General features: G+C 49.2%; 1 protein-coding gene across 3 annotated transcripts in view; it reads left to right on the top strand.

Moving 5' to 3' along the window:
• The first annotated feature begins 17,172 nt into the window (after nucleotides 1–17,172).
• The window catches only part of MAP6 (microtubule associated protein 6), a 133,047-nt gene continuing 131,444 nt past the window's right edge, over nucleotides 17,173–18,775 (top strand). For all 3 annotated transcript variants that reach the window (XM_088444007.1, XM_088444012.1, XM_088444009.1), the window contains exon 1: nucleotides 17,173–18,513. In XM_088444007.1, coding sequence (XP_088300133.1) covers nucleotides 17,747–18,513 — 767 coding nt within the window. In that variant the 5' untranslated portion in view covers nucleotides 17,173–17,746. The remainder of the gene's footprint in view (nucleotides 18,514–18,775) is intronic.

Here is an 18,775-nt window from a genome sequence, read left to right on the forward strand (position 1 = left end):
GCCGCCACTCCTTAACTCCTGCACACAGACAGGGGACACCTGCTACTATACCAAGTCACACTCTAGTGTTCGGATCTCGCCCTAATGCCTGCAGCAGCGTGACATGACCAGCATAGTTGCCACGGTGAAGTGGTGGCAGCTTAACAAATTATTGCAATGTTTTTGAACCAACATTCCCTGTATTCAAAGGAGTTGCAGTTTTAAAAGCAAGTGAGTGCCGACCTTGTATGATATTTTTTATGTAGATGGTGTGGTCACATACCAAGGGCACCCCAGATGGTTGAGTGCCGTGGATTAAGCCTGTTATATATATATATATATATATACATACACAGTGTTCTCCCCAGGCTGTTTTCTGCGGGCACATCGACCGGCAGAAACAGCCTGCCGCCCGGCACGTTTCCCGCCGACCCCCGCTGTCCCCCGCTATGGAACGCTGGCCTCTGAATAAGCCTCCGATCGCTTCAGAGGCCAGCATTCCCAGTGATGCACAGCGCAGGTGACGTCATGACGTCACCCGCGACCTGAGGAGCCTGCCCCGCACACCTGCTGGATCTAGTTAGATCCAGTCAGCGCGATGCAGCGGCGAGCGGGAGAGCGGGCGAGCGGCCAGCAAGTAAAGGTAAGTGCTGGGGCCGGGGCCAGGACCAGTCTGGGGGCACTGCATAAAGGGACCAGCCTGGGGGCACTGCATAAAGGGGCCAGTCTGGGGGCACTGCATAAAGGGGCCAGTCTGGGGGCACTGCATAAAGTTGCCAGTCTGGGGGCACTGCATAAAGGGGCCAGTCTGGGGGCACTGCATAAAGGGGCCAGTCTGGGGGCACTGCATAAAGGGGCCAGTCTGGGGGCAAAAGGGGCCAGTCTGGGGGCACTGCATAAAGGGGCCAGTCTGGTGGCACTGCATAAAGGAGCCAGCCTGGGGGCACTGCATAAAGGAGCCAGCCTGGGGGCACTGCATAAAGGAGCCAGCCTGGGGGCACTGCATAAAGGGGCCAGCCTGGAGGCACTATTTTAGCCTGGGGCACTGCATAAAGGGGCCAGCCTGGGGGCACTGCATAAGGGACACTTTAAACCTGGGGGCACTGCATAAAGGGGCCAGTCTGGGGGCACTGCATAAAGGGTCAGTCTGGGGGCTACTTTTGGATGCCACCTGGCTGGAAAAAAATTCTGGGGAGAACACTGATATATATATATCTATATATATATTATATATATATATATAATACACCCATAGTCTGGCACTCATAGAGTAAACATAAATAGATGCCCAGGTGCCCTACACACTATACAATAGTGAAACATAAACAACCAAATTGGCTGCACTCCCAGGACGGCCAATAGATTCACGCTACCATTCCAGGTGAAGCAGGGCATATTGGTATCAATATGGTTACATTGTCCAACAACAATACAGTTACATTATATTTATTCTAAAAACATATACAGTAGTTACACTGTGCAAAAATACTAACATCGGAATTCTATGCAATTGTTGCTGCATTAAATCTGCTGGGTTCTACATAGATGCTGGAATGCACAGACACAGCTGTGACAGATGGCCCAACATAAACTGCAGCGTTACCAAGTGCTGACCAGATTACTATTGCTCCAGATACAGCAGTCACATTAGGTCATGTAGCTTCACTCAGGAGTGAGAGAGAGCGAGAGATAGAGGGAGGGAAAAAGAGACTGATAAAGGGGTCTATTCATTATGTCCGTTCGGACCCCAATAATTAACATACTAACTCGCCACGAGCGCCGGAGCAATTCATCATTGCTCTGGCGTGGAGACAACTGAATCAGCTACCTCTACGAGCGGCTTCACTGCTACTTTCCTTGCATACAAGAGCCCCGATGTCTGGCGGAAGGAGCGGGACAGGGGCGGAGGGATCCAAAAGCATCCATCTTCTCGACCCGGGACTCCTTCCCATAAGGAGCGGGTAGCAGGAGCACTGGCCATCTGAAGATGGCGCATGCTCCCACAATCAATCTTCGAAAATATTGTATTTTCGGAGCTTTAGGAATTCTGTCCCCATACTAGTGTATGGGGACAGCGGGCCATTCCGGGAGAGAAAGGTAAGCAGGAGATATCTGTGATACTAGTGTATGGGGACAGGGGGCCATTCTTGGAGAGAAAGGTAAGCAGGAGACATCTGTGATACTAGTGTATGGGGACAGGGGGCCATTCCGGGAGAGAAAGGTAAACAGGAGATATCTGTGATACTAGTGTATGGGGACAGCGGCCATTCCGGGAGAGGAAGGTAAGCAGGAGATATCTGTGATACTAGTGTATGGGGACAGCGGCCATTCCGGGAGAGGAAGGTAAGCAGGAGATATCTGTGATACTAGTGTATGGGGACAGCGGCCATTCCAGGAGAGAAAGGTAAGCAGGAGATATCTGTGATACTAGTGTATGGGGACAGCGGGCCATTCTGGGAGAGAAAGGTTAGCAGGAGATGTCTGTGATACTAGTGTATGGGGACAGCGGGCCATTCCGGGAGAGAAAGGTAAGCAGGAGATATCTGTGATACTAGTGTATGGGGACAGCGGGCCATTCCGGGAGAGAAAGGTAAGCAGGAGATATCTGTGATACTAGTGTATGGGGACAGCGGGCCATTCCGGGCGAGAAAGGTAAGCAGGAGATGTCTGTGATACTAGTGTATGGGGACAGCGGGCCATTCCGGGAGAGGAAGGTAAGCAGGAGATATCTGTGATACTAGTGTATGGGGACAGCGGGCTATTCCGGGAGAGGAAGGTGAGCAGGAGATATCTGTGATACTAGTGTATGGGGACAGCGGGCCATTCCGGGAGAGGAAGGTAAGCAGGTGATATCTGTGATACTAGAGTATGAAGACAGCGGGCCATTCCGGGAGAGAAAGGTAAGCAGGAGATATCTGTGATACTAGTGTATGGGAACAGCGGGCCATTCCGGGAGAGAAAGGTAAGCAGGAGATATCTGTGATACTAGTGTATGGGAACAGCGGGACATTCCGGGAGAGGAAGGTAAGCAGGAGATATCTGTGATACTAGTGTATGGGGACAGCGGCCATTCCGGGAGAGAAATGTAAGCAGGAGATATCTGTGATACTAGTGTATGGGGACAGCGGGCCATTCCGGGAGAGAAAGGTAAGCAGGAGATGTCTGTGATACTAGTGTATGGGGACAGCGGCCATTCCGGGAGAGAAAGGTAAGCAGGAGATATCTGTGATACTAGTGTATGGGGACAGCGGGCCATTCCGGGAGAGAAAGGTAAGCAGGAGATATCTGTGATACTAGTGTATGGGGACAGCGGGCCATTCCGGGAGAGAAAGGTAAGCAGGAGATATCTGTGATACTAGTGTATGGGGACAGCGGGACATTCCGGGCGAGAAAGGTAAGCAGGAGATGTCTGTGATACTAGTGTATGGGGACAGCGGGCCATTCCGGGAGAGGAAGGTAAGCAGGAGATATCTGTGATACTAGTGTATGGGGACAGCGGGCTATTCCGGGAGAGGAAGGTGAGCAGGAGATATCTGTGATACTAGTGTATGGGGACAGTGGGCCATTCCGGGAGAGGAAGGTAAGCAGGAGATATCTGTGATACTAGTGTATGGGGACAGTGGACCATTCCGGGAGAGGAAGGTAAGCAGGTGATATCTGTGATACTAGTGTATGGGGACAGCGGGCCATTCCGGGAGAGAAAGGTAAGCAGGAGATATCTGTGATACTCGTGTATGAGGACAGCGGGCCATTCCGGGAGAGGAAGGTAAGCAGAAGATATCTGTGATACTAGTGTATGGGGACAGCGGGCCATTCTGGGAGAGGAAGGTAAGCAGGAGATATCTGTGATACTAGTGTATGGGGACAGCGGGCCATTCCGGGAGAGGAAGGTAAGCAGGAGATATCTGTGATACTAGTGTATGGGGACAGCGGCCATTCCGGGAGAGGAAGGTAAGCAGGAGATATCTGTGATACTAGTGTATGGGGACAGCGGCCATTCTGGGAGAGGAAGGTAAGCAGGAGATATCTGTGATACTAGTGTATGGGGACAGCGGCCATTCTGGGAGAGGAAGGTAAGCAGGAGATATCTGTGATACTAGTGTATGGGGACAGCGGCCATTCCGGGAGAGAAAGGTAAGTAGGAGATATCAGTGATACTAGTGTATGGGGACAGCGGGCCATTCCGGGAGAGGAAGGTAAGCAGGAGATATCTGTGATACTAGTGTATGGGGACAGCGGGTGTATGGGGACAGCGGCCATTCCGGGAGAGAAAGGTAAGCAGGAGATATCAGTGATACTAGTGTATGGGGACAGCGGCCATTCTGGGAGAGGAAGGTAAGCAGGAGATATCTGTGATACTAGTGTATGGGGACAGCGGCCATTCCGGTAGAGAAAGGTAAGCAGGAGATATCTGTGATACTTTTTTCCCCTTTATTTTAGAACCAGTGTCGGCTTAAAGTGCCCAGTGCTGGCTATGCTCATGAAGGTGGGACCCCACTCCATTTTTTTTTACATTGTAACCATTTTTTTACTTAAAAACAAGCAGAATTATCAGTGGCATAACTAGGGTATTTGGAGCCCAATGCAAGTAAAAAAATGGAGCCCCCCCTAGTATGTGTGCACCCCCAAAAAAGTGGGTGTGGCCACATGTCACTAGGGACATGGTCACTGAAAAATGGGGACATGTCAACTTGACCGTTTCTTGTCACTTCGGGAACACGCCTTTCCATATGCATCTTAATACCCCCTGTAGTAGTGCCCCTTATGCAATGTCACCATTAGCAGTGCTCTCCTGTAGTAGTGACTCTTATACAGTGCCCCCAGTAGTGCCCCTTATTCATTGCAAACAGTAGTGCTCCTTATACAGTGCCCCCAATAGTGCACCCTTATACAGTGCCCGCAGTAGTGCACCATTATACAGTGCCCCTTATGCAGTGCCCCAGTAGTGCCACTTATACAGTGCCCCCAGTATTGCCCCTTATATAGTGTCCTCAGTAGTAGTCCCCCTATGCAGTGCCCCCAGTAGTGTCCCTTATACAGTGCCCCCAGTAGTGGTCCCCCCTATGCAGGGTCCCCTGTAGTAGTGCTCCTTATACAGTGTCCCCAGTAGTGTCCGTTATTCAGTCCCCCTTATATAGTGCCCCCAGTAGTGCCCCTTATAAAGTGCCCCCAGTAGTGAACCCCCCTATGCAGTGCCACCAGTAGTGCCCCTTATACAGGGCCCACAGTAGTGAACCCCCCAATGCAGTGCAACCAGTAGTGCCCCTTATACAGGGCCACCAGTAGTGGTCTCCCCTATGCAGTGCCCCCAGTAGTGCCCCTTATACAGGGACACCAGTAGTGGTCCCCCCTATGCAGTGCCCCCAGTAGTGCCCCTTAAACAGGGCCACCAGTAGTGGTCCCCCCTATGCAGTGCCCCTTACATATATAGAACAAAGACACACACACAAAAAAACCCACGTACCTGAATCCCCGCTCCTGCACCAGCTGCCGTCTGCTCCTCTGCCCTCCTGCTCGGCACTATGGGAGAGACGTCATGACGTCTCTCCCATCACGCACTGCGGGAGCCGGAAGGCGGAGCTCATGAGTGAGCTCCAGCAGTGGGCGCAGCAGCCAATGAGAGTCTGTCTGACTCTCATTGGCTGCTAAAACAAACACACTGCCGCCGGGTAGTACGAGTATGCTACCCGGCAGCAGCGGCGGTGTGTTTGTTACTGTGTAGTGTGGACGGCACTACACTGACTTGAATCCACTGTCTTGGACTGTGGCCGGTGGCACCCCCTCTGTCCCACCGTTCCGACGGCGCCCAGGGCACCTGCCCTGCTCGAGCCCCCCTAGTTACGCCACTGAAAATCATACACAGATCACACTGATCTGTGTATGTTTCTGCAGAACACGCTGCTCAGGAGGAGGTCTATTTTAAACTTCTATTTTAGACGGAGTTTGCTTAATTTACACCCATGATTAAAATTACGATACTTTGCAAATGTGTGTGTCGTATTCCTCTCTAAGTTTGGCCGATGGTGTATTTATTTCTCATTGTTTCACCTGTATTTTGCTGAGAGAACCATTATTACATCCCTGTGTTTGCCTTTAGTAAATTTGCAAAGTTACAAAAAATAGGCAAACACACCCGAAAATGCAGGCAAACAGCAATCTTAGTAAAATTTACCCCCAAGGCTGTTGGGAGAGTGGGAAATACAGCTACACTACACAGAGGAGGGTGTAGGGGACAATGTGACAATTATAGATCTGTGAGTATCTCATCACTTAGTGGGGAAATTACTGAAATCACTTTTAGACAAGTGTTGACTATTAACAGTCAAATTCAAAGATCCGAGCTGCACGGATTTGTTTCTGTCAGATAAAGCTAGTGGATCTTTTTGAGTCAGTGAAACATATTCAGAGTCGGTCGTGAGCGCTGAGCACTCGCGACCGACTCGATGTTGCCCCACAGCGCATGTGCACGACGGAGCCGGCTCCGTCGTGCGCATGCGCGAGACCCGGCTAACGACGGGCGCTCCGTCGTTAGGGGTCTCGTAGCAGATGGGGCGAGCTGTCGATGTTGAGTGACAGATCGCTCCGTTTGCTGGGCGAGCCAGGGGCGTGCCCGGCCAAACGGAGGCGTTCCCGACAGAACGCCTGCCGTTTGGGGGCGGCCCCACTGACATCATCAGTGATGTCAGTGGGGAGCTTCCTGCTCGATCAGAGCTGGAAGCTCCCTGGGGCTTACGAGTACCCAGACCCTATCCTAGGGTCTGGTCGTAAGCCCCGATGGTCGCGATGGTCTTGACCATCACCCATGTCGGTCATTAGAGCCTAACGACCGACATGTAGGCGGCTGTTCATGATGCAAGCGGACACCCTGATTTATAGAGCGACCGCTTGCATCTAACAACCGCCTCTGAATTAGGCCCAATATGTGACAGAACAAGATCATAGGTTCTCAAACTCAGGGCCTGATTCAGAGCCGCTCGCTCGCGCTGTGCGTTCGCAAGCGGCCCGTTGTTTTGCATACGCGCATGAGCATGCTTAGCTCTGCGCGTTCGCAAACCACACACTGGGATTGCAACCCTCTCGCTCGCCCAGCAAAGGCAAGCCAGGGTAATGAGTGACAGGAGAGGCCATTTGTGGGTGGTAACAGGGGCAGGACACTAATAACGGGCGGTTGGAGATGTGAACGCAGGCGTGCCCGAGTGTTTCAACGTCGTTTTAGAGGCGTGCATAGTTAACAGGCAGCGTCATAGTACACGTCACATGCCTTTTTTTAGCCTGATTTCCTCGCAATGCTTGTGGTAGGGTCAAGCAACCGCAAGCACTGCGTTAGCATCCGATGGTGCTCGATGTACCAATATTCTAATACACTTCCTGGAGATGACGTGGTGCTGGTGGGCGGCTCTGCCTGTGCGATTGGGCGTACGCTCAGACAAAGTGGCCGCTCGCTAAGACATGGTGGGCATGCTTATTCCTTGGCGAGCGTTCGCTTCCCGTGGCGTCACTTTGACAAATTTGCATACGCATCCAGCGAACATACGCAGATAGTGAGCGGGTTTGAATCAGGCCCTCAGCCCTCAGGACCCCAAACAGTGCATGTTTTCCAGGTCTCCTCACAGAATTACAAGTGAAATAATTAGCTCCACCTGTGGATCTTTTAAAATGTGTCAGCGAGTAATGATTACACCTGTGCACCTGCTGGGTGACCTGGAAAATGTGACCGAGTTTGAGAACAACTGGCTTATATCATTATTAGCAAGGCAATTGCTACAGTAAATTCATTTAGAAAGTGAAAATCATTGGATTTGACTAAAAACATGGCAGAGCTTCATCACCGTCTATGCATGGCGCAGATCCGAATGGCGCGACAGCACCATATGCCATGCACAGAGACAGCCATGGGGTGAGCTGCTGTGGCTGGCATGCTCAACAGTTCCTCCCATGGGCCTTGACCCTTTGTGGACTGTGTCTCAACTCCGGTGACAGCAGGTGCGGGGCTGGCTGCTGCGTCACATTAAAAAGTTATTTTGTTTGTTTGCAATTCATTCATTTAATTGCGGCTCCCCTGCTGTTGATTTTTAAGGACTTTGTATTGTTGCTATATTTAGATGCTTCCTAGCAGGTCCCAAATGGAAACAGGGCCGAGGGTGTTTCAGTTTTATATGTGTATATCTCTCCCACTGATTACCAATGTCTGCCTTAAGGCCCCCATACACCAGAGATTGATTGCAGCAATCGTGCAATTTGCAGGATGCATGATGTATTGCACTTGCGATGCGATGCATTCAACCGGTCATCGCATGCATGCAGGCGTTGGTAATGCCGGCATGCATGACGATCACCGCAAAGGACCGCTATGTTGGTAAGAGTGGCCTTTTGTGTGGACGGACTTCCGGGTCTATGACCCAGAAGCCCCTCCGGCGTCCTTCTGAGCATGCCGCGGCAGGTGCTGGGAGGGATCCGATTGGATCAGTAAGATGGCGATACCCACCACAACTAAGTCCTGGAGTGCTTGGTGTATATGAGAAATGCAGTCAAACCTGCATTTTCGGGGTTTTACCGCATTTCTCGGCTTGCTTCATCCTGCCCTATAACCTGGCCAGACTGGACCTGTGGGCAGTCACAGGTGCAGCCCATAGCTGCTGGATCAGATAATTAACACAGAGCCTGATTGACATACAGTATGTATGCTATTGTACTCGCTGTCGCAGGGCGGGAATATGCTAATACACGCAGCTGCCTGGGAATGTATTGAGAATCCCACCGGCAGCTACGCAGATCCAAGCAGATGCTTACAAACACGCAGCGGTGGTCGCAGATCCTTCGATAATCAACCATCTGAGTAACCCCATGGTCAGGCAGAATCGCTGCAGGAACTGAGACACTGGTGCCAAGTTTTCTGCATTCGGTGTGGAAGTAGTATGCCAAGACACACCCCAAAAAAGGGCTGCGACAGGCCCGAGTTTTTGACTCCACTCCCCGCAAATGCCCCCCAAAAGGTCCCTTAATGGCAATCACTTTGCAAAGAAATCCTGACTGTGAGCGGCATCGCTAAGGTATATTGGCAGGTGCGCAGTGTGACCACGACGCACAGGAGAGAGCAGCATCACAGTAGAGGGCAAGAACACAGGAGAGAGTAGTGCCACAGTTGAGAGCAGCGCTACGGTATATTGGCGGGTGCGCAGTGCAACCACGACACACAGGAGAGAGCAGCGCCACAAGAGAGAGCAGCACCACAGGAGAGACAACACCACAGGAGAGAGTAGAACCACTGGTGGGACAGTAGCGGATTGTGACAAAGGGACAGTGAGGATGCGAGAGAAACATTCACATACTGTGTATCAAAAGGGTATGGGCTCGGCATCTTGGTGGTCGGGACACAGATTCTTACATTACCGGCGCCAGATTACTGATGCCGATCAGAATCCCGACAGCGGTATAACGACTGCCGGGATGGCGAAGGTAAGTAACAGGATTGGGGGGAGGGTTAGGGGTTAGGTACTAGGGGGAGGGTTAGGGTTAGGCACAAAGGGGGGAGGATTAGGTTCAGTGTGCGGGGAGGGGGAGGTTAGGTTTAGGCACTAGGGGGGGTGGGGAGGTTACGGTTAGGCACCAAAGAGGAAGGGTTAGGGTAGGGAGAGGGGGTGGATTAGCATACTGAACAACAAGTATCGGTATGTTAACCCTGTCGGATCCCGACTGTCGGTATTTCATACCGATTCCTATCAAAAGTACTTTATTCCACAGACCTCACACCCGCCTGGTCTCTATTACTCCCAATGAGGCTAGAACTGTCTATTCGCTTGGATGGAATATCGGTAGATGACCTAATTATCTATAGGGATGACACCATCTCACTACGATGAAGACCCCAGTGAAGGCAGCCAAGTCCATCAGACTATGGTACGGGTTAGGACGAGGAGCAGAAATGATGGCAACCGCTGCGGAACATTCGAATCCAGCAGGACTGATGCAGAATAACGATGAGAGCCTTTCACCTCTATCTCACCTAGGAATATAATCACACAGACCCCAATACCAGGGTCCCAGGACAAATGAGGCCTTGGGCCCCGAGTACTGGTGGGGGCTGTGGGGTCACAATGCAGTGATGGGTTAATTAGAGAGCTGCCTGCGGTGCATATTCTGTGAGAGAGAAAAGGTCTCACATAGCAACAGAGACCTCTCCGGTTGTCATGTAACAGCGGAGACATCACACCATAGTCAATAGTGATGCACCAGGCTCACGTCAAATACTCTTATAATTAGCTTATTGAATGGGAAAAATATCCTGTATTACCAGGAAGCATTTTAACTATTGTAACGAGAGCAATAGATTAGTAAGAAAAGACCCGTAATGGGAAGACGTGGTTATAGGGACCTCTCTGCTGTCTTTGTCCTGATTTGTGCTTTACAAACACCTCTGTATGCGGGGTGTGCTATAATATGTTGACATTCGTCAGAATGTGGACGTGCTTGGCATGTCCACAGTGACCACATTGACATTTATCATGTCAAAACACTGTTGAAATGTCGATAAGTTTCTGATGGTCTAGCAGTGACTTACCTGTTACAGCGGTAAGTAGAGGTAAGTAGGTCCAGAGGCTCCAGGGGTGATTAACAGCGGATTCTGCAGCACTTCCGGCAGTAAGTATTGCTAATTCTAACCACTATCCTCACACCCTCCCCTAGTGCCTAAACCTAACCTCCCTTGTCGCAGCCTAACCCTCCCCCTAGTGCCTTACCCTAATCATTCCTCTTGTAGCCTAATACTGACACTCCCTCTTGTGCCTAATCCTAACCTACCCTCCTGTAGCCTAACCCTTCCCATAATGCCTAACCCCAACATCCCCTCCCAACCCTAACCTTCCCATAGCATAACCCTACCCCTAGTGCCTAATCCTAACCTCCTCTTCCATAGCCTAACCTGACCCCTAGCGACCAACCCTAACCTCCACTTCCCAACCCTAACCTCCCCTTCCATAGCGTAACCCTCCCCCTAGTGCCTAATCCTAACCTCCCCTCCCCTAACCCTCCCCATAAGTGCCTAATGCTTGCTAAGCTCCCCTTACTTAACCTAACCTTAACCATCTCCCTAGTGCCTAACCCTAACCTCCCCTCTCATAGTCTAACCCCAACCTCCCCTCCTGTAGCCTAACACTGACCCTCCCCCTCCCCTCCTGTAGCCTAACCCTAAACTTCCCCTCCTGTAGACTAACCCTGACCATTCCCTCCCTTAGCCTAACCCTAACGTCCCCTCCTGTATAATAACCCTGGTCCTCCCCTCCTTTAGCCTAACCCTACCCTCCTCTTGTAGCCTAACTCTAACCCTCCCCTCCTGTAGCCTAACCCTATCCTCCCCTCCTGTAGCTTAACCTTAACCCTCCCCTCCTATAGCCTACCCCTCCCCTCTTGTAGCCTAACCCTAACCTCCCATCCTGTAGCCTAACCCTAACTTCCCCTCCTGTAGCCTAACCTTGACCTTTCCCTCACGTATCCTAACCCTAACTTACCCTCCTGTAGCCTAACCCTGATCCTTCCATCCCGCAGCCTAGCCCTCTCCTCTTGTAGCCTAACCCTCCCCTCCTGTAACCTAACCCTAACTCTCCCATCCTGTATCCTAACCCTAACTTCCCCTCCTGTAGCCTAACCCTAACCTCCCCTCCTGTAGCCTAACTCTAACCTCCTCTCCTGTAGCCTATCCCTGACCATTCCCTCCCGTAGTCTAACCCTAACTTCCCCTTGTGTAGCCTAACCCTGATGATCCACTCCCATAGCTTAACCCTAACCTTCCCCTCCTGTAGTCTAACCCTCCTTTCTTGTAGCCTAACCCTTTCCTCTTGTAGCCTAACCCTAACCCCCCCTTCTTGTAGCCTAACCCTCCCCTCTTGTAGCCTAACCCTTCCCTTCTGTAGACTAACTCTCCCCTCTTATAGTCTAACCCTCTCCTCCGGTAGCCTAACCCGAACCTCCCCTCTTGTAGCCTAACCCTAACCCTCCCCTCCTGTAGCCTAGTCCTAACCTCTCCTCTTGTAGCCTAACCCTAACCTCTCCTCCTGTAGCCTAACCCTAACCTCTCCTCTTGTAGCCTAACCTCCCCTCTTGCAGCTTAACTCTAAATTTCCCCTCCTGTAGCCTAACCCTGACCATTCCCTCCCATAGTCTAACCCTAACATCTCCTTGTGTAGCCTAACCCTGATGATCCCCTCCCATAGCTTAACCCTAACCTTCCCCTCCTGTAGCCTAACCCTCCTTTCTTGTAGCCTAACCCTTTCCTCATAGCCTAACCTTAACTCTCCCTTCTGTAGACTAACCCTCCTCCTCCTGTAGCCTAACCTTAACCCTCCTCTCTTGTAGCCTAACCCTCTCCTCTTGTAGCCTAACCCTAACCTCCCCTCTTGTAGCTATCGAAGCTGGCTAATTGGCTGAGACAGAATCAGTTTAAAATTAAATCTGCACGACGCTATTTTGCGAATGGCAGCAAGACGCCATTTTGCGACTGGCCGCCCAGCACCATTTTAGCGAATCTCACACATTATAAGTACATACGGCGATGCTATTATTTAGCATCGTGCGATTCCCATGCAATAGAAAGATGTTAAAAGTCCTCATTATATAAATACAGACAGTTACTAAATCATATAATATGAACAACCCTGCAAAACACGTACCACGGTGTACTCCACAAAACACGTAGTCGCACAATGCTAACTAGCGTCTTTTCTCAATACCCCAATACACACTGCACACTTACATAAAAAGGTTCCCTAGCATTAAGGTTAATATAAAAGGTTTTATTCATTATCAGTAATGTTGTGAAATACATGTTATTTGATATCTAAGGTTTAGTGCATGATAAGCAGACCGTGTTTGGTGTCATTCTAAACTACTGTGTCTTTGCAGATTTCCGGTTCCATCGGGGAAGAAATCGCAACATGTGTCTGCAAGTTATGGATCATAGAGAGTTAGGCATTGAAATGCATCCTGTAATGCAGCCAGCCTAGATTTAATATGCAGCAGGAAAATGGACACAAAGAGCTGTTGGAGGCTGGATTGTGACCATACGAACTGACCTATGAACTGTACTGTAACAGAAGAACCAGGAAGAAGAACCAATGGAATCATGCCAAACTGTTTATTGTATTGCCTATCTCTGTAAGAGTATATATGTGGGCTCTCTGAAACTAGATGCCAGTGTTCTTGCTTTGCTGTTGACGGAGGTTACATCTTTGATGCCGGGATCTGGGTCCAGAGCGCGTGCGTATGTAACGACTGTACCTTGTGTCTGTATAATTTGTTTGCGCTAATTGTATTTAGATCACAGCGTGTAACTATCTGTTTTTATGGTGAATAATAACTTTTTGTGCTTTGGAACCACAATCAAAGTCTGAAAGCAATTATTTCTTGTACGCTAAACAGTGACAATTTTAGAGTGTATCGATAGGTAGGAATCCATATAGTCTAACCCTAACCTCCCCTACCGATGCCTAACCCTAACCTCTCCTCCTGTAGCCTAACTGTAAACTCTCCTCCTGTAGCCTAACTCTAACCTCTCCTCGTGTAGCCTAACCCTAACCTCTCCTCCTGTAGCCTAACTCTAACCTCTCCTCCTGTAGCCTAAGCCTAACCTCTCTTGTAGCCTAACCCTAACCTCTCCTCCTGTAGCTTAACCCTAACCTCTCCTCCTGTAGCCTAACCCTAACCTCTCCTCTTGTAGCCTAACCCTAACATCCCCTCTTGTAGCCTAACCCTAACCTCTCCTCCTGTAGCCTAACCTCTCCTCTTGTAGCCTAACCCTAACATCCCCTCTTGTAGCCTAACCCTAACCTCTCCTCCTGTAGCCTAACCTCTCCTCTTGTAGACTAACCCTAAAATCCCCTCTTGTAGCCTAACCCTCTCTCCTCCTCCTGAAGCTGAACCTCCCCTCCCATAGCCTAACCCTCTCCCTAGGGCCTAATCCCTCCCATAGCCTAACTGTCCTAGTGCCCAACATCCCCTCCTATAGCGTAAAAAGACGCAGTAACATTAGCACATCTTTCCTGAGTATGCCTATGGTCCCGCAGAGTGGGTGACTGAACTAAGACGCCGACACCAGTGAAACTGCATATAAAGATGCACTTTTTCACATCCCTGCATTCATGAGATTCCGTTCTAAGTAGAGCCCTATCTTGTGGGGTTTATATGTTTTCCACATGTTTTCGTGGGGTATCCTCCCAGAGTCCAAAGACATACTGATAGTTTGATTGGCTGCTGACAGAATTAACCTTAGTGTGTGCCCATCTGGCAGGAAACATATAGATTGTATATAAACAGAGCCGCCGAGAGAGGGGATGTGCTAATTACCCGGGCCAGGGCTTGTCGAGGGGCCCGGGCCTCCTTTTCAGGAGGACAAATCCATTCCTCTATGGGAGGAGTGTGTGGCCACACCTCCTGCATTTGGCCATGCCCCCTCTGTACCTCCCGGATCCCATATGTTTCTGTAGCACTGTATGTAAATGACTGTTGGTAAGTAAACACTAGCTGCCTCCAGTGACTCAGCGTTATCAGGACTGGTATTCTATGGGAGACCAGCAGATGGCCTGTTATACTAAATTAAGTTACTTCTTTATTTTTTTTTTCTGTTTCAAAGCCCTAGAAATAATTCAATTGTGCAGAACTATAATTAAGATGGAAAACCTCTGCATCAATAATGTCTTTCTGTCGTCCATTGATAATGCTATTAAATACCTTGTCCTTTACAAATAAAATGTCATGATAATGCTAATGTTACCCATTCCTGTCACTCCTTGTTCCTGAGTGTTTAAAAGTAACTGTAAATGACATATGGAAAATGTCACAGGTCATGTGATGCAGGGCAGCAAATCATATTTCATGTTCTGTGACCCCAGACACCTCCCCCCTCCCCCCAAAGGCAAAATGGCGACAGCTTTCATATTTTGTGGCATATGATGGGGGCGATCTTCTCATAGGGACATCTTATTTCCGATCAATTTTAATTGATTTAAATCAATTTCAAATGATCTAAATTGATCAACATCGATGATGTGTTTTTGTGGCTTAATCCCACATGTACAAACAGACAAGTTTTGATTTTTTTTTTTTTTACATGTTAGTAAATGTGAAAACATTGGCCACTGGCGCCCAACAACGCCACAGCGTACACCACTGAATCCAGCCCTAAATCGGGATAAACTAAGAGCAGCTGAAACGCTATGGCGATAGGACGCCAGCACCTCATGTACATCCATGTCACCATTTTCCCCACCCTCCCCATGCAGGGGCGCAAGAATATTTGAGAGGTTTCTGTACCTCAATTCCCAGGGACGTGCGCAGTCAAACATGGTGACCACACCATCACAAATCTATTTCCCCCCATGTAATGAGAAAATAAAGAGGAAATCGTCTAGTGATATAAATGTCCCAGGAAAAGGTGAATTATTGGCCACAACCTGGCAGGTTCAATTGAGATACAATCTTTGGGCCTGATTCAGACCCGCTCGCTCGCCCAGCAAAGACAGCCCAGTGAAATGAGTGACAGGAGAGGCCGTTTGCGGGTGGTAACGGGTAGGACACTAATAACGGGGGGTTGGAGATGCAAACGCAGGCGTGCCTGAGTGTTTCAACGCTGTTTTCAGAGGCGTGCATAATTAACAGGCAGCGTCATAGTACACGTCACTTGCCATTTTTTTACCCTGATTTCCTCGCAATGGTTGCGGTAGGGTAAAGCTACCGCAAGCACTGCGTTAGCATAAGATGGTGCTCGATGTACCAATGTTTTAATACAATTCCAGGAGATGACGTGTGCTGGTGGGCGGCTCTGCTTTTGCGATTGGGCGTACGCTCACACAAAGTGACCGCTTGCTAAGACATGCTGGGTGTGCTTATACCTTGGCGAGTGATCGCTTCCCGTGGCGCCACTTTGAAAAATTTGCATACAGATCTAGCGAGCGTACGCAGATAGTGACCGGGTCTTTTTTCTTTCTGAGGACACATGTTCCAAAACTGCCACTATGCTGTAAGGATCTTTCAGGAAGCATCATGTATTTCTGTAAGGATCTTTCAGGAAGCATCATGTATTTCAGAACCACACTTGCTGGACAGCAACAGGAAGGCAGCGATAGACATACAAAACAAGACATAGGTATGTTCTATGCTGCAATAAGTCTACATGTATAGCAGCCAGCATGCCAGCAATTATTGGATATAATTGCACTTCTTACAGACTTAGGAGGAGATGTATCAAACTCTGAGGACAGGAGGAGAAGCAATCAGCTTCTAGCTATCATTTTATAGAATGTACTACATAAATGACGGCTACAATCCGATTGGGCAACATCCCAACTTGACCTCTTTAGAAAATTGGATACAGCTCCCCCTTAAAAGGTTACTGGAAAATGTGTGATGGTGCAGCATGTGTTATTGTGTACAGATATATTTATCTGAGTGCAAGGTGCATACTGTGTACTCGTTACTCCTCCATAGACCTGTGCATCCTCCATTACACTTTTTCTTCTGTGCCAGCACAAACACATTAAAGGTCATTTGCTAGATTGTGATACAAAAAAAAACGCATTTTGCAGCCATTTAAATTATTTTATTTCCAGAGTCTCTTTAGTTTTAGTAAACACTTATAAATGAACGTACGTGTAACACGAGCATGGTAAATCGTAGAGACACTGGCATCGCATATAAATATAGTATATAAACATTTTTTTTTTATTATTTTTAATTGTGCATGAAGATTACATTTTTTTTTGCAATGCAAAGTATAAATGGCCTAACCCAAGATTATACAATAAAGTAGTACAAATTCGATCAAGTTAAAAATGTGATGTTGTCATGAGGAATAATTATTATGTGTGTATTTACATCCTTGCATATAAAATGAGAATAGATAGTAAGGGGATGTCTGGCGTCGGGCACAAAGGAGGGCTTGCGGAATAAATAATGCAAACTAGGAATCATTCACCCAAGGATAACCAGCTGAAGACCCACTGCTAAGGGAGGGGGGAGCATGGTGTAATTATATCCATCTGGGCTCTGTCTGACCCCATGGGCAATGAATAGTTAACACATGGCAGTAACACACCAGCTTTTCCATCCATTCATCTCAGACGCAACGTGCTGACGGAGGAGGCATCTCTCTCCCCAACATCTCTCCTCCTCCTCCCCCTCCCCATCTTCTCCTCATCAGCAGCAGCAGCATCTGGGGATGCAGGGAGCAGGGTAGGTGGGGCCACTTCCTGCAGAGATGTTTCCCGATATTGCCTTCTGATAGTGGCTGCAAAGCAAAACATCAGATGCACTCAGAGAGTGGGTGTGGAAGGGTATCCTCAAGGATCCATCTGTTTTCCCCTTGCATCATGACATAGAGAGGCACTCGTGGAAACTGTTCCATGTCTGGCCACAGGAGAGGACGCATCAGGGTCCTTTATTTCATGCATAACTGAGTGGGCTTACCTTGCACAGAGTGGTCCACAGCCAGTGGAATAATACAGAAGAGGTTTCGCTGCAATATGGCTTAGAGAAAAAAAAAAAGGCAGAGGCCTAGGAGCTGTCATATCATATGTGAGCAAGACAATCTGCCTTCTGTTTGGAAAGAAACTGTGGATTCTCCATTTGCTGGAACTAACGACTGCAGTTTGCGCCAGAGTATACTGTTACTATTTCTTGATCATTCCAGGTGGGAGGAGGGGAGGAGTGAGGCTTCCTCGTTATAGCAACACCTTTTATCTTAATTCGTCAGAGGTTCCGCTCAACTGCCAGGGTGGAGAACATGGCATGGCCCTGTATCACCAGGGCGTGCTGCATAGCCCGTTTCTGGAACCAGCTAGATAAGGGCGACATTGCCGTTCCTCTGGTTTTCTCCAAATACTCTGAGGTCACCGAAGGAGGTCAGCAACACCACCATGCTCACTTTCAACAGCCGCAGGCCCATCCTAGTTCGACTGCCATCGAGGCGCAGCCATCCCAAGTAGATCACTCAGGCCATGCCGGGTCCGCAAGAGACTTGCCCCAGCAGCCCGGGCCCAGCCATGGCAAGGAGCTGACGGGCTCAGTCATGCGTCAGGATTACAAGCCCTGGAAGGTAAAGCCGGAGGTAAGCTGCAAACCCAAAAACGATTACCAGCCAACTGAGGCTCCTCTTCAACGGGAGACACAGTACCAGAAAGATTTCAAAGCTTGGCCCATCCCTCGCCGTGGAGACCATCCGTGGATTCCAAAGCCCTCACCGGGCCTCACTGCCCCAACAGCCTCCAGTGAGGCCAAAAGAAAGACCACACCAGTAGCCTTACCAGAAAAGAAGCCAGAGGAGCCACCTAAAGTGGATTCTACAGAATTGGTGGTGCCGAAAGTAAAGGCTTCTGTCACATTTTGCCATGCAGCCGGCATAGAGTCCTCTGCTAAACATGCCCAAGGGAAGAAAGTCAGGGAAAAGTCTCCATCGTCACGGTGGTCTATGGATGGGCTTAGACTAAGGGACGCAGCGGACATTCTCAATATGCAGATCAAAGAGGAAGGTGGAGCGGGCTCCTCATACAGGTCAGACAGATTTTTAAACAAATCTTATGTAGATGTGTCCTTCATATGCACCTATATCAATATCTTTATTTATGTGGCTGTGGGGGAGATTTATCAATAGCTTGGAGAGCGAAAAAGTACAGACCAATCAGCTTCTAACTGCCAGTTTTCTAGCACAGCCTGTTACATGACAGTTAGAAGCTGATTGGTTGATACTTTATGTCTCTCCAAGATTTGGTAAATCTCCTCCTGTGTCACTGACCTCAGCTCACTGTGTCCAAGA

Source organism: Taudactylus pleione, unplaced genomic scaffold, assembly GCF_031769625.1.
Source record: "Taudactylus pleione unplaced genomic scaffold, aTauple2 ptg000344l, whole genome shotgun sequence".
Taxonomy (NCBI): domain Eukaryota; kingdom Metazoa; phylum Chordata; class Amphibia; order Anura; family Myobatrachidae; genus Taudactylus; species Taudactylus pleione.